Raw genomic sequence first — 11,954 nt, forward strand, 5'->3', positions numbered from 1 at the left:
GTGGTATTCACAATGGCAAAATGACCTAAAGCCTTTGGGGTTATAGAAATTTAGCAGCCAAAATAGTTCTAAGCGTTCTTGTCTATATTACTGAACGTCTCTCCCTCCCATACTCGGACGGAAAGACAAGTGATCCCCAAAGTCGATATCATGCTCTTGATGATGGCCGCAGATGAATGGGTATATATTGGGACTGATTACAGAAACTGACTGTCGAGCTATTTCCCGGGGTCGTAGGGGAAAGCTCAGGAAATTACTCCTCAAAAGCTCTGAGCACGGCAAGAGCAGCAACGGAGAAAGTAGCTACACGGTTATGACCTAGAACATATCAGTTCTGTCTCTCCCTGCGAAATAGGAACGTTGAAAGGAGTTTGCAACATACCACCGTAGCCTACACGTTCCCACCGAACCTTCTTCACGGCCGCGTCCTTCCCGGACCTGTTCTCCCAGATCTTCACCTCGGTTGGACCACCCTCTTCCTTTTTCTGGTACACAAGGGTGCCACGGGCGTCTTTCTGGTTTTCACCAGTGGCAGCAATCCAGACACTACGTCCTTCGTACCAGGGGATCTCGACATCGTTGAACGCGTGAATGATTACGAGATTCAGGTCTTTGCCGGTGTACCCTGCCTTCGCGTCTTCCTCAGCAGATGGTCCGACACCCGTCAGGCGTGCAAGGCGAGCGGCCGTGTCCCAGTGGTCGACGATATGGCTCCTTACCCATCTTTGTACGCGAGGGTACCCAATCAAGGGAGAGAGCATCGGGGGGGTAAGACCTTTGAAGCTGTAGGATTCAATAAGGTTTCGCAGGTTGCTGAATGATGCGAGGAGGATGACGCCTGCGAACGGTTCGGGGTCTTGAATGGCGGGTTGGACAGCCGCAGGATCCGGCGATCCGAACGCGTAGCGCTCAGCGACGGCGGCGCTGACAGCTGTTCCCAGGCTCTGTCCCGCGATGACAATCCTGGATGGCGGGATGTTCAAGGGACCGGCGGTCAGGAAATTGATGAGGGAGACACCGTCGGTGATCAACCCTTCTTCCGTTGGGGAGCCAGTGGACACTCCAAATCCACGATAGTCGATTGCGAAGACATGGACGGGGTTCGAGGGTGTTGACAAGCCCAGAAGCATGCGATATATTTCGGGTCTCTGAGCGGAGCCGAGATGCGCTGCATTGCCGTGGACTGCGGTTGAACAAGGATTAGTTAGCGTACTGCATCTTTTGACTGAGTGGCAAGGCGAAGAATCAATGCGCTTACAGTTGACAACTACTCGAGCATTAGGGTCGTTGGCTAGGAATTTGAAAGCTGAGGTTTGGGTATAGTCTTCAGCTGGTCCAGATGGCTCGTTCGCGTTCAGTTCCTCTTCGTGCTCACGACAGAGGTGTAGAGGGAGTAAATGCCAGCCATAGATCGTCTCATTATCGGGGGTAACCAGGTTGAATGGTTGGACCTGCGTTTCTGGCCAAGTCAACAACGACCACCTCATGGATAGCTGGGCGTTTCCACGTACTTAGGAATCCAAAGCGCTCGACCTGGTTGACATCCTCCCACAGAGCAGGGTTGACTTTGTTCGCATACAATGCACTATGCCCATGGCACCACAGTCGTTAGTCGCGTTCTTAGGAATATGGTTAAGCAAAGCGTACAATCTTTGGACATTGGGCCATGTGAGCGAGCAGATAAAGCTCACATAAACCAGGCCTCCAGCGGCCAGCGTCCAGTAGGCCTTTTTGAAAATTGGTTGTAACTCAACCATTGTGAAGTGGGATCCGATAGCCAAATCCTATGAACACGCAAGCATATCTCCTAGTATGAGCTTCCGAAAGAAGAGCGGAGTATGCGAGCGATGCTCTAAGAGATAGGAAGCGTACCTCGGATATCCACCAGATAGAGTCTGAAAGATAAGCCTGTGATGGGGAGGAATATTATCAAAAAAACCATCAGGACAGATAGATGATCATATTCGGATCTGAGTGTCAGTTGGAAGCAGCTGTAGTAATCGAGAAAGACTCAGTCACAGAATGATGGAGTGACATCCAACATAGCTAATATTAATCCTAGAAAGCGGCGTGATTTCATCGCTTGTGAATTCTCCGCGTTTCTTTTTCTTCTCCGCAACTCACCCTCGCTTCTTTCGTCTCTTGCCCTCCAGTCGCTCACAGAACCGTTGGAGATGCTTTTGATCTCCTCTAGCAAGGTTTTCCCATCGACTGCCCCGTGTGTGATCGCTCAGCATGGCTGAGAAACGCAAACTCTCCACCCGCGACCGTCGCGAGCCCTCCGCGAAAAGACGTCAATCTGAAGCCGCACCTCAATCTCAGGCTCAACAGGGCTCGTCTTCTAGGAAGAAAGGCTCAACACCGAGTGTTGCTCCCACTCCTCAACCTCCTCCACCTGAACCGGAGGTCATCGAGAAGCCCCTGCCGACGAAGATCAAGGATGGAGAGCCTCTCCCCACGCTGTCCGTGCCGCAGCCCGCCGACCTTTCATCCAAAGAGTATCAGTCAATCGCTGAGAGGTGCGTTCTTCCGGGTTTCATTGAGTGCAATGCCCTTCGCTTTGTTCTTGCATCTATTTGAGTACGTACGTGAACTGACGCGGTTCCTTTGTCTCCCACAGTGCTGTCCTTCTCGCCTCTCTGGAACGATCGAAGAAGAAATGGCTCAGCGACGGCATTCTAGAGCGATACTACACCAAACCCAAGAAGTCCAAAAGAGAGCAGATTGAAGGCAAAAACCCTCCCAAAGAGTCCATGCTGAAAGTTGGACCTTGCAGCATCGCCATTGGGCCTCACCTTTTCGATGCTATGCTGTACACCGTCAAAGATCCTAACGCGCCGCCATCGATTCAATACACTCCCCCCCAGCGGCCGATGGTTCACTATGGCCATCCCAACAACTTCCAGCAGTACCATTCCTATCCTCATCCGCCACCATCTCAGCAGTCACGCCAGCCTGCTCATTACTCGCCCGCCCACTCGGCTTCACCACAACCGGGTTACCCCCAGGGCAGCCAACATCCGCCTCCACATCCCGCCCGAACACCCAGTCATCCATCTCCTCACAATGCTCCTCGTCCCCCCTATACCCCTCAGTCGGCCCAGCGCCCGCCAGCATCTCAACATGCACAGCCCCCTCAACCTCCAAAGCCCAGTCCGGACCCGGTCATTCAGATGCTTGCAACCCGAGCTGCTTCAGACCCCGATCTCAAGGCACTGATGAGAGTGGTTGCTAGCAGCAAAGCATCTCAGGAACAGCTCCGAGCGTTTCAGGCTCATATTGATGAACTGAATGCGATCATTCGTGCGAGAGAGCAGCAGCAACAGCGACAGCAACAACAGCAACAAGGGCAAGCTCCAGGCAGTGCTCCATCGCAGACACCGCGCCACACGCCGCAACTTGCACAGCAAGGAGTTCTACAGCGACAACCTCAGCCTTCACCGCTGCAGAACTCCCAGCAATCGCAGTCAGAGCAGCCGAGTCAACAGCATGGCCCGTCGCAGGCCCAGCCAGGCTCGAACCCCCAACATCGGCCGCAATCACAATCACAAGCTAAACCGCAGCCGCAGGCGCAGCCGATGCCAAGAGTGGAAGTTCAAATTCCCAAGCCCTCGCCAGCGATGAAGTCTGCAGTACAGAATTCCAGCCAAACGCCAACCAAGCAACCTCAAACGCCCGCTGCTCAGAAGTCCAATGCTGCTCCTCAGGTCAAACAGGAGCCGGGAACGACTGCGACAACTCGACCGCCCCCTGGTGGAGTATCTAGTCCTAGTATCGCGGTAGTCCCGCCACCCGCTCCAGGCGCAGCTTCTACTCCTCATCAGCCAAACTCGAGTCCTGCAGTACGACAAATGACCCAGCCCCCTCCGAATCACACTCCAGCACCGCGTCCAGGTGCGCAGTATCCGCCATTCCAAGGCCAGTCTCCTTCAATCCAGTCACGTCCACCGCAACACGGGTCTCCGTCCTACTATCGTCCCGCTCCTCCCCCGCCTCCTCCTAGGGTGGGCTACAAGTCGGTTGTCTTTGAGTTTACCTCACCATTGACGCCCTACGGAAGCAGCACTTCGGGCCACGCAGGTTCAGGAGACCGGTATTTGTTTCCGGAGTACTCTATTTTAGAATGGCTTCCTGGAGGAAACACAGTTCTAGCGTCCTTCTTACTCATTCGTAAGGTGGACCCCAACACACCGTTCCCCATAGAAGATGCTTCCGTGACGACCACATCCCGAGCCAAGGGCAAGTCCACCTCCAAGTCGAAGAAAGCGGACAAGAACAAAGACAAGGCAGCGGAAGGCGGGGAGGGCAAAGAGAAAGACAAGAAAGAGAATGACAAGTCCGATGAGGCCGCTAAGGAGAAGGACAAGGCCCAATCTTCTAGCAATCAGGATTCCGCTACGAGCGCTACTGACTCTGCCAAAGGGTCAGACGATAAAGGCAATCAGAAGGCTCAGGCCGAAACTCCCAGCAAACCAGACTCCAACAAATCCAAGGAGTCAAAGGAAGATGCAAACAAGTCGAATCTTAAGGAGTACTACCAGCCCATCACGATTCGTATCTACAGCGCCAACCCGAAGTTCCTAGAGCCTCTGGCACGGGTGGTCAAGCCACCAGACGAGGTGCGCAAGTACATGAATGAAGTTATGGACCGTGCAGAACGTGCCCCCGAGGGATTTCTCGCCTTACGTCTACCGCGCGAGAACAAGGATGAACACGAGCCCGAAGACACGAGAAAAAGTGGAACTCCGGCTCCTGCCGCAAATTCAGGCGCGCGCAGTCGGTTCCTAAAGAACAACGCTGCGGACGAGGAATCGGAAATCGAGAACATCAATGGGCCTGTCGAGGAAGAAGACGAAGAGGAGGAGTTGAAGGACTTTTATGGGGCCCCAACTGGTCTGACGCCTCTTAGAGTATGAAATGGAGGTTTGTGGCGAGTATTCAGCTCGCATAAGTCATGTATTATATATCCTGTTTGTCGTACCTCTGTAGCGCCAGAATTCATGAAAGACAGAATCAGTGCTTTGTCCATAGCATGGGAACTCTCTTCAAGTGGACTGTCCAAACAAACGACTCGGTACAGATCATGGATGATGCCGACAAAATCAAACCTGGGCGTGTCTCTGTGTCCGTATGCCATTCGTTGCCTGCAACCCGATAGAAACATGGTGAAGTGATTTGAGGCACAAAAAAATCAGTGGCATGAAACTAGGTATCAAATACTTCCACCCCTTTGCCCAGGCCTATCACCAATCAACCCAGCAGTCTCCAGAAGCCATCTCGCGCCCTCCATTGCAGAATCCCCGGCTCCGGCTTTCAGATTTAGGTTTCGTCTCCGTTCAGCCTCACGAGCTTCAAATTCCCACTTTGCTCGCTGCAACTCGACCGTACTTTGCCTCGGCTCTGATGAGGATGCGTCCGAAGGCTCAGGGACCAATCCCCATATTTCCAGGGTGTAGATGTCTATCTGCTTTCTAACAGTTTGTTCCGACAGTGACGTAGTAGTTGGGGGTAGGAAAACGCCATTGTGGCCGATGGACGAGACATAGAAAGTTGCAGATTCGAGACTCGCATCAATGGTTAAGCTGCCTGCACCAAGAGGCGTAGGTTTCAGCTGTTGGCTTCGAGATGGAGGTGGAATCTGGCATCCAACCGCTATGCCCGTACTGTTGGAGAAGTATGCTACGGGGGCGTTGGGCTTTTGCACGGAGGGTGAAAAATTCCCTTGCAAGAGCTGGTGCTTTGGCGAAAGTTCAAAGAGACAGGGCAAGGCTGAAGAGTCGGAAGGCTTCGTTGAAGAATGAGACAATGGTGCAGATTTCCAGGGCTGCGGAAGGTACGCTCCCAGCGTAACCATGCCCTCTCCATGTTCGGATGATTCAGATACAGCACCCTCGAGGAGGAGTAGTGTGCCAGCGTGCCATGTGAGAACGTTGTGAGAGAAAGAGGTTAATGATGAACCGTGCGCAGCTGTTGAGAAAACAGGATGCAGGCGCATGTTGCCCCGAAGCAGATTGACGTTCGAGGTAGGAGGGAGGAAGAACGAAAGATGAGATAAAACACTCGACTTGAGGATAGTCGATTCAAAACTGCCGGGAAGCATAGTTGTCGACGGAGAGAATGGTGCATTATCTGATGGCTTTTCAATCGTGTCCGTTACTGTTGCGTCAGATCCACTCTTTTTGGTCATGTCCAGGTTCTTGCTGAACAGAAGATGTTCGAAAAGGGGCGTCAATGGATCGAAGAGATATGGTAAAGCGGTCGAAGTAATGTTTGCAAATGATCGGTAACTGATACCACCATCGGAGTCTTCAATATTGAAGGCAGCCAAAATGGTATCGGCCTCTTTTCGAACGCTCTCCATTCGGGCCTCGTTCAGGTCTGAGGTATACGTCGTCACTGGCTCCAAAGGCTTCAAAGGTGCAATGACAATCAAGAGTATCAGAAGACGACGGAATGTAGCGACGGATATTCGAGCTTCATAGACCTTCTTATCGATGCGAGAGTCGTGCTTGAACACGTCAATAGCATCCAACGATTCTAAGGCCGCCAGGGCGAGATCATCATCATCCTCATCCTCATCCTCGTAGTCATCGTTGGCAGGCGCATCAACCCCGAAGCCTGTTACATGCGATTTGGCAGCGGAAGACTCATCTGCCTCCTTACGTAAGTCCTCCTTGCCTGGAGACGCAGCGATATCACGCCTCCCAACATCAGCGAGACTTCCGAACAAAAGCTTGATGCGGTCCTTGCGCGCTCGTCGTAGAACTTTCCCATACCGTTCCGTTAGCAAGACTGCAACTTTTACCATGGCCTCGAAGGTCAGAACACTCGGAGCCAATGTATTCTGAAAGGGAAATGCGCCCAAGTACGAAACCATCCGAAATATCACCGGTCCAGCATCAAGCGGACAATGGGAATCGCTACTGTCTGGAATACCAAGGAAATCTGAAAGGATCTTCTCGTTCCAGTACTTCAGGCCCCCTTGATCTATTGCGCGAGAAAAGAAGTTATCTTTGAAGTGAGTGAGCTCCAGCGGAGTGAAACATTTGGTCGCGAAGCGCTCAGCCAGCACAAGGCTCAAGTGTTCTGTTTTCGCATTAGATTGGCTTCACAGGCCTGCCATTGTTCTCGTGCCAATTGTGTGAAGGAAGTGTATGTTGCTAGGAGCCGGTGCTGTGGGGAAGACTGTGATGGTCAATACTAACCTGGGGTGCCTGTGTGGCCCAGATGTTCGGTCGACTGGCCGACGCCCATTTTGAACAGGCACAGAGAACAAAAGATATATCTCACAATCTAGCGGCCTTCAATGCAGATCTCAGCGCATACACTCGCTCTATCGATTCGAACCTCATCGACGAGTCGAGAAGTGATAGAATGGTCGCTGGACGTGGCGGAATGCGGAGTATTAAAGAGGAATGGGAGTTTACGATGCCAATCAGCTTCAGGCCGCAGATGCGATGGCCAAGACAAGATTATTCATAGTTATCCATATCTGGAGAACCAGACAGATTCCACCGGACTAATCGGGTGGATGGACAATAAGCTGTGTTGATGCAAAGAAAGCAACAGAGAGTCTGGACCTTCCATGTGATGAAGACGTCACGGAAACGGTAATAATGCGGCTGCCTTGGCGCCTGGGGCACTCCACTACATGACAGGTCGCTGCCCCAGGCATCACCGTTGCCATGCAAAGGAGATTCTACATTCCAGCATCATTTACTCACAGGTATGATTAAAGATAGCATAACCACGAGAAGCAATTTTAGTAATATGTTCCACAGTCAAATTCAATTCACAGCGAGAATTAGGTATAGGATGCGACCATCAACGAGGCATGATCCAGGCCGTGAGAAGGATTCTACAGCATAACAATGCCAACACCTCCCATTCGCTTCTCATCCGGCAGGTTCTTTTCGTTAACTCCTCCAGGAACAGGGGCGGTGCGATAGTTGTAGAGGTAGAAGTGAAGCTGGCCATCACCCGCTCCAAATTTGAGTTGCTCGAGGAACAGAGGGTTATCGTGAAGTGTGAGTGCGTTGAAAACATCAAAGTGTGCCTATCAAAGATAGTGTCAGCTTCGGCAAGTCGAACCGGGAGAAACGGCAGTGGACTCCTTAAGTTACCTTCTTTGCTAGGATCAGCGCGTCATTCATCAGCATCAGCAGACGCTCTTTGAGAGCCTTCATGTCATTGGTGAAGGCTGTTTCGGTTGCATAGTAGTACAGGTAAGCAGCACGCACATTGTCGTGCTTGGGGTTTTGAATGACAGTGGATTCGAGGTTGTAGAAAGAGAAGAAGTCGGTGATCCTGTGCGTTTCGGGGTCCTCTGCCACGTATGCCCAGACAACCTGGTCTTTCACTGTCTCCGGCTTGTGCACGAGCCAATGGTCGACTTCCTCCCGTGTAAAGGCCTGGTTCAGCGCAAACCTCGACGAGTATCGCTGCAAAAGATCATGCACCGCGTCAATGTCTTTGGGTTCCATGGGGCGAAGACCGGGGGTGGAGGTAGTGCTGGGAAGGTGATTCTTGGTGATCTGGCGCGCCTTGGTGGATCCGGCAGGGAGAGGTGAGAAGCCGACTTCGTAAAGCTTCAACCAGTCCAAGGGGCGGTGGTAGTAGCGGCATGAGCTGACAGGAGTGGGGAGCACCACACCCGCAGTGTAGATGGCTTGGTAAATGCCATTGAGGTAGCAACGACGGGTAATTTCTTTGATAAGCACGGGTGTCAAGCGCTTCGAGCGGAGCTTCTTGTGGATGCACAGGAAATTGATCTCAACGACCTTGAGCTTCTGATTGCGCACGCTGATCTCTGTCGGGACACCGCAAATGGACGCCACCAGTTTGCGCGACTTGGTAGCGCGGACACCGACGTGCCATTCCTTTTTCCAGCCAGGCGACATAAGAGCCCTACAGTCAAAATTGTCAGTGCTCAAATAATCCACATCCTTACACGCCGGTAGGAATAGATCCCTCGGCCACGTTATGCACCCACCAGTGTAGGAACGACTGCGAATATCTGAACCGGAACATGGCATTGTCATCCTCCACGTAGTGATATGTCAACAAATCCCACAACTCCTGCAGCTCAGTCTCGTTCGTCAGGTCGAGTGTCGCCCATTCAAACCCTTCAATCAGAGCATCCGGTTCCTTCGAGACCTTTTCAGGATCAATGATCTTGATGGGGCCCCCAGTATCGGTACTCGTCTCATCGAATCGAGGCACAGGCTGCGTCTGCCAGAACTTGTACGAAGCCATATCCTTCTGATTCTTTCCGGAAACCGACAAGCCCGTCAGCAGTTCGGCAATGTTCATTTTGCGCATTGCTTCCGCCGCCTTCTCTTTGTCCATGCCGGCCATCTCGTTCCTGAGAGCGGGGTTGTTCTCCAACAGTGACTCTGCCATCTGAGGTGTTATTTTCATCGTGCCGTCTTTCTCATTCTTGGACTTCTTGTCGGTGGACTGGGCCTCGGGGGCCTTGCCCTTGCGATCCTTCGAGTCGGACATGACCTCTGGCGTGTGGAGAGCGAGGATGGGATGGTTGAAATTCGGGGGAGCGAAACCACAAAATGAAATTGCGGGAAGGTTTTCAGCGATAGCCCCACGTCAGTGTCTTAAGATACTGATGGGTGGGACACGTTTCGCGGGGGACCACAATAATAATAGATCGAGTCATTTAGATTAACCACAAGCACAGCGGTAAAATCAGATGGTAACGAATCAAGTGACACGTATCCTCTTCAAGGCAAATATTACCTCGTTTTATGGGTCTTACAGCCTCCTACGACTACTTTAGTTCTCCATGTGCCTCTTATCCTCCGAATGGACCTCGGGAAAGGAATGTATGGCACAACCGTAAATACTCGAGTTACTCGGTTACAGAGAAGAAGATTGCAGCACATCACTATGCATTGTTCATGTTCCTTTCAAATAACGGGCCGGAATAGCCACTGTGGCACGCTTTAGAAGGAGAAGGTCTGGTTGAAAACAGGTTGAACGCCTTCAGGCCAGAAGAATATAATTATATATGAGATCAAAGAAAAAAAATTTCATATGGGTATCTTCGCGTTGTTGAAAATCTTTTTGACAGGCAGAAAAGATGCGGATCCTGAGTATCGTAATGAGATGTGGCAGTGGCCTTATTGGGGACCAGGTTTGGTCTCGATAACGTCAAGGAAACCTCCGACCAGGTGTAAGCTGCCCGTGACGAAAGTCATGACAGGGGCTTCATCATGGCCTATACGGTCTCTCTCCTGTCTCGCAAGCCCCCGAGCAAAGTCAACGGCTTCCTCGATAGTACCAAAGACCTTAACTTCCGTCTTGGGGTCGATTGAATTCCATTTCTCAGCGAGGCCGTTTTGCACCCGCAGCCTTTCCACATCAGATGCGTTCGTGTTCATGCTTACGAGGTCCGGTCGGTACCCGGCGTCCTTGTATGTCACGTTGGTGCAGAAAATCGCATGGGTAAATGGGCTCTCCGACCCTAGAGCACTTGAGAGGGTTTCATGAAGGGCTTGGGCGAGAGCATTACTGTCGCGAGTTTGTTGGTTGAAGATCAAAAGCCGCAGCTTCTTCTCAGCTGCAGCGCTCGATGACGAATTGATCTGAATCTGGGAAGCGAACCATTGCCCAGCCAGTTTGATGCTCTCCAATGTATGACCGCCATCAATGTACCATGTGATGTCTTTCTCAAGTCTGGTCTCGCATCGGCCGCCCAATCGAGCCGATTCCAATCCCTTGCGAAACTTGGGTGGTAGAGGCCTCTCCATAAAGTCCGAGGGGATGTCTTCAAGTCCTAATCTCGCAACGAACTCGGCGGCAGTAGCTACGGCCAACGACGCGTTTGTATATTGAAAGTCGCCGGCAAGGCCAAGCTTGAGCTCACTGCCGCTATCGAGTTCAGGGTGCCGCGACACAATCTGCAGCTGCGTTCCTTTCTCCTGCGCACGCTTGTGTAGTACTTCCTCAGCACTGGCGGGTTGAGGTGAACTGAAAGCCTTCACGCCTGGCTTGATAATTCCACCCTTATGCCAAGCTATCTCCTCCACTGTGTTTCCCAGCAAAGCGGTATGGTCAATCCCGAGGCTTGTAATGGCAGTTACCACAGGCCGCTCAATCACGTTTGTGCAGTCGTACTCCCCGCCAATTCCACACTCGATCACTGCGGCATCCACACCTTCGCTGATATACGTATGGAACGCCATCAGTGTCAAATAACGAAAGTATTGAGGTTTCGTCTGTGGATCTGAAGGGTTCTCCCCGGCCACTCGAGCAGCCTCCTCCAAGCGGTCCCATACCTCGAAAAAGTATTGAGCGAACTTTTCCTCGGAAAGCGGGGCATTGTCGATTTTGATGCGTTCGCGGGCAAATCGCAAATGAGGGGAGGTATACAACCCGACCTTGGTAATTTTTCGGCAAGAGCTTTCCAAGTCGGGCGATTGTGAGACAGTGTATTGGGAAAGGATAGACGACACAAAAGCTGAAGTTGAGCCTTTGCCTTTCGTGCCCGCGATGTGAACGAGATTCAGTCGGTCCAAATCAGAAGGCTACAAATATTTGATAGATGGGTCATCAGTACAGGCCATATGTATTTTAGGTGAGCAAGGAACCGCCAATATAATATCAAAGATGGAAGAACGCACCTTGTACCCGATGCGTCGGAGCCATTCGATGGTCTCCGGAATGGACCGTAAATTCATGTTCTTCCTGTCTTTATTCACCTGCTGAATGGCGGCGAAGTTGCTCTGCAGCAAATTTAGCGCTGAGATGGCAGCCTAGTCCTGGAATCAGCATTATTGGATCAATGGGGCAGGGTCATGGGCACAATGACCGCGCAAGCGTTACTTACATCATAGTTTCGAGCCATTGCGGATGATGAGCAGGACAAAAAGCGCAGCTGATTACTTCTGAACGGGAAGGAGAACATGAGAAGCCTCGCATCAGAGCTGGATATAAAA

The 11,954-nt window shown here is 51.8% G+C and overlaps 5 protein-coding genes across 5 annotated transcripts; 1 reads left to right on the forward strand and 4 right to left on the reverse strand.

Moving 5' to 3' along the window:
• Positions 1 to 253: 253 nt before the first annotated feature.
• On the reverse strand, positions 254 to 1,757 carry Aspvir_007635 (alpha/beta hydrolase; the record flags this gene model as incomplete). Its single annotated transcript, XM_043270814.1, has 5 exons — positions 254 to 318; positions 383 to 1,183; positions 1,259 to 1,459; positions 1,512 to 1,585; positions 1,648 to 1,757. 5 exons carry the CDS (start codon positions 1,755 to 1,757, stop codon positions 254 to 256), a joined length of 1,251 nt encoding a protein of 416 aa, XP_043126749.1.
• A 478-nt stretch (positions 1,758 to 2,235) lies between these two features.
• On the forward strand, positions 2,236 to 4,916 carry Aspvir_007636 (uncharacterized protein; the record flags this gene model as incomplete). The annotated part of the gene is made up of 2 exons (XM_043270815.1): positions 2,236 to 2,519; positions 2,621 to 4,916. 2 exons carry the CDS (start codon positions 2,236 to 2,238, stop codon positions 4,914 to 4,916), a joined length of 2,580 nt encoding a protein of 859 aa, XP_043126750.1.
• Positions 4,917 to 5,212: 296 nt separating this feature from the next.
• On the reverse strand, positions 5,213 to 7,254 carry Aspvir_007637 (restriction of telomere capping protein 5; the record flags this gene model as incomplete). The annotated part of the gene is made up of 2 exons (XM_043270816.1): positions 5,213 to 7,086; positions 7,206 to 7,254. The coding sequence occupies 2 exons, from the start codon at positions 7,252 to 7,254 to the stop codon at positions 5,213 to 5,215; spliced, it is 1,923 nt and encodes a 640-aa protein (XP_043126751.1).
• Positions 7,255 to 7,858: 604 nt separating this feature from the next.
• On the reverse strand, positions 7,859 to 9,504 carry Aspvir_007638 (glycylpeptide N-tetradecanoyltransferase swoF; the record flags this gene model as incomplete). The annotated part of the gene is made up of 3 exons (XM_043270817.1): positions 7,859 to 8,056; positions 8,124 to 8,907; positions 8,993 to 9,504. 3 exons carry the CDS (start codon positions 9,502 to 9,504, stop codon positions 7,859 to 7,861), a joined length of 1,494 nt encoding a protein of 497 aa, XP_043126752.1.
• Positions 9,505 to 10,136: 632 nt separating this feature from the next.
• Aspvir_007639 (tetrahydrofolate synthase) lies at positions 10,137 to 11,863 on the reverse strand (the record flags this gene model as incomplete). The annotated part of the gene is made up of 3 exons (XM_043270818.1): positions 10,137 to 11,543; positions 11,640 to 11,771; positions 11,846 to 11,863. The coding sequence occupies 3 exons, from the start codon at positions 11,861 to 11,863 to the stop codon at positions 10,137 to 10,139; spliced, it is 1,557 nt and encodes a 518-aa protein (XP_043126753.1).
• Positions 11,864 to 11,954: the final 91 nt, after the last annotated feature.

This window comes from Aspergillus viridinutans, assembly GCF_018404265.1.
Source record: "Aspergillus viridinutans IFM 47045 DNA, scaffold_5, whole genome shotgun sequence".
In the NCBI taxonomy this organism is placed as follows: domain Eukaryota; kingdom Fungi; phylum Ascomycota; class Eurotiomycetes; order Eurotiales; family Aspergillaceae; genus Aspergillus; species Aspergillus viridinutans.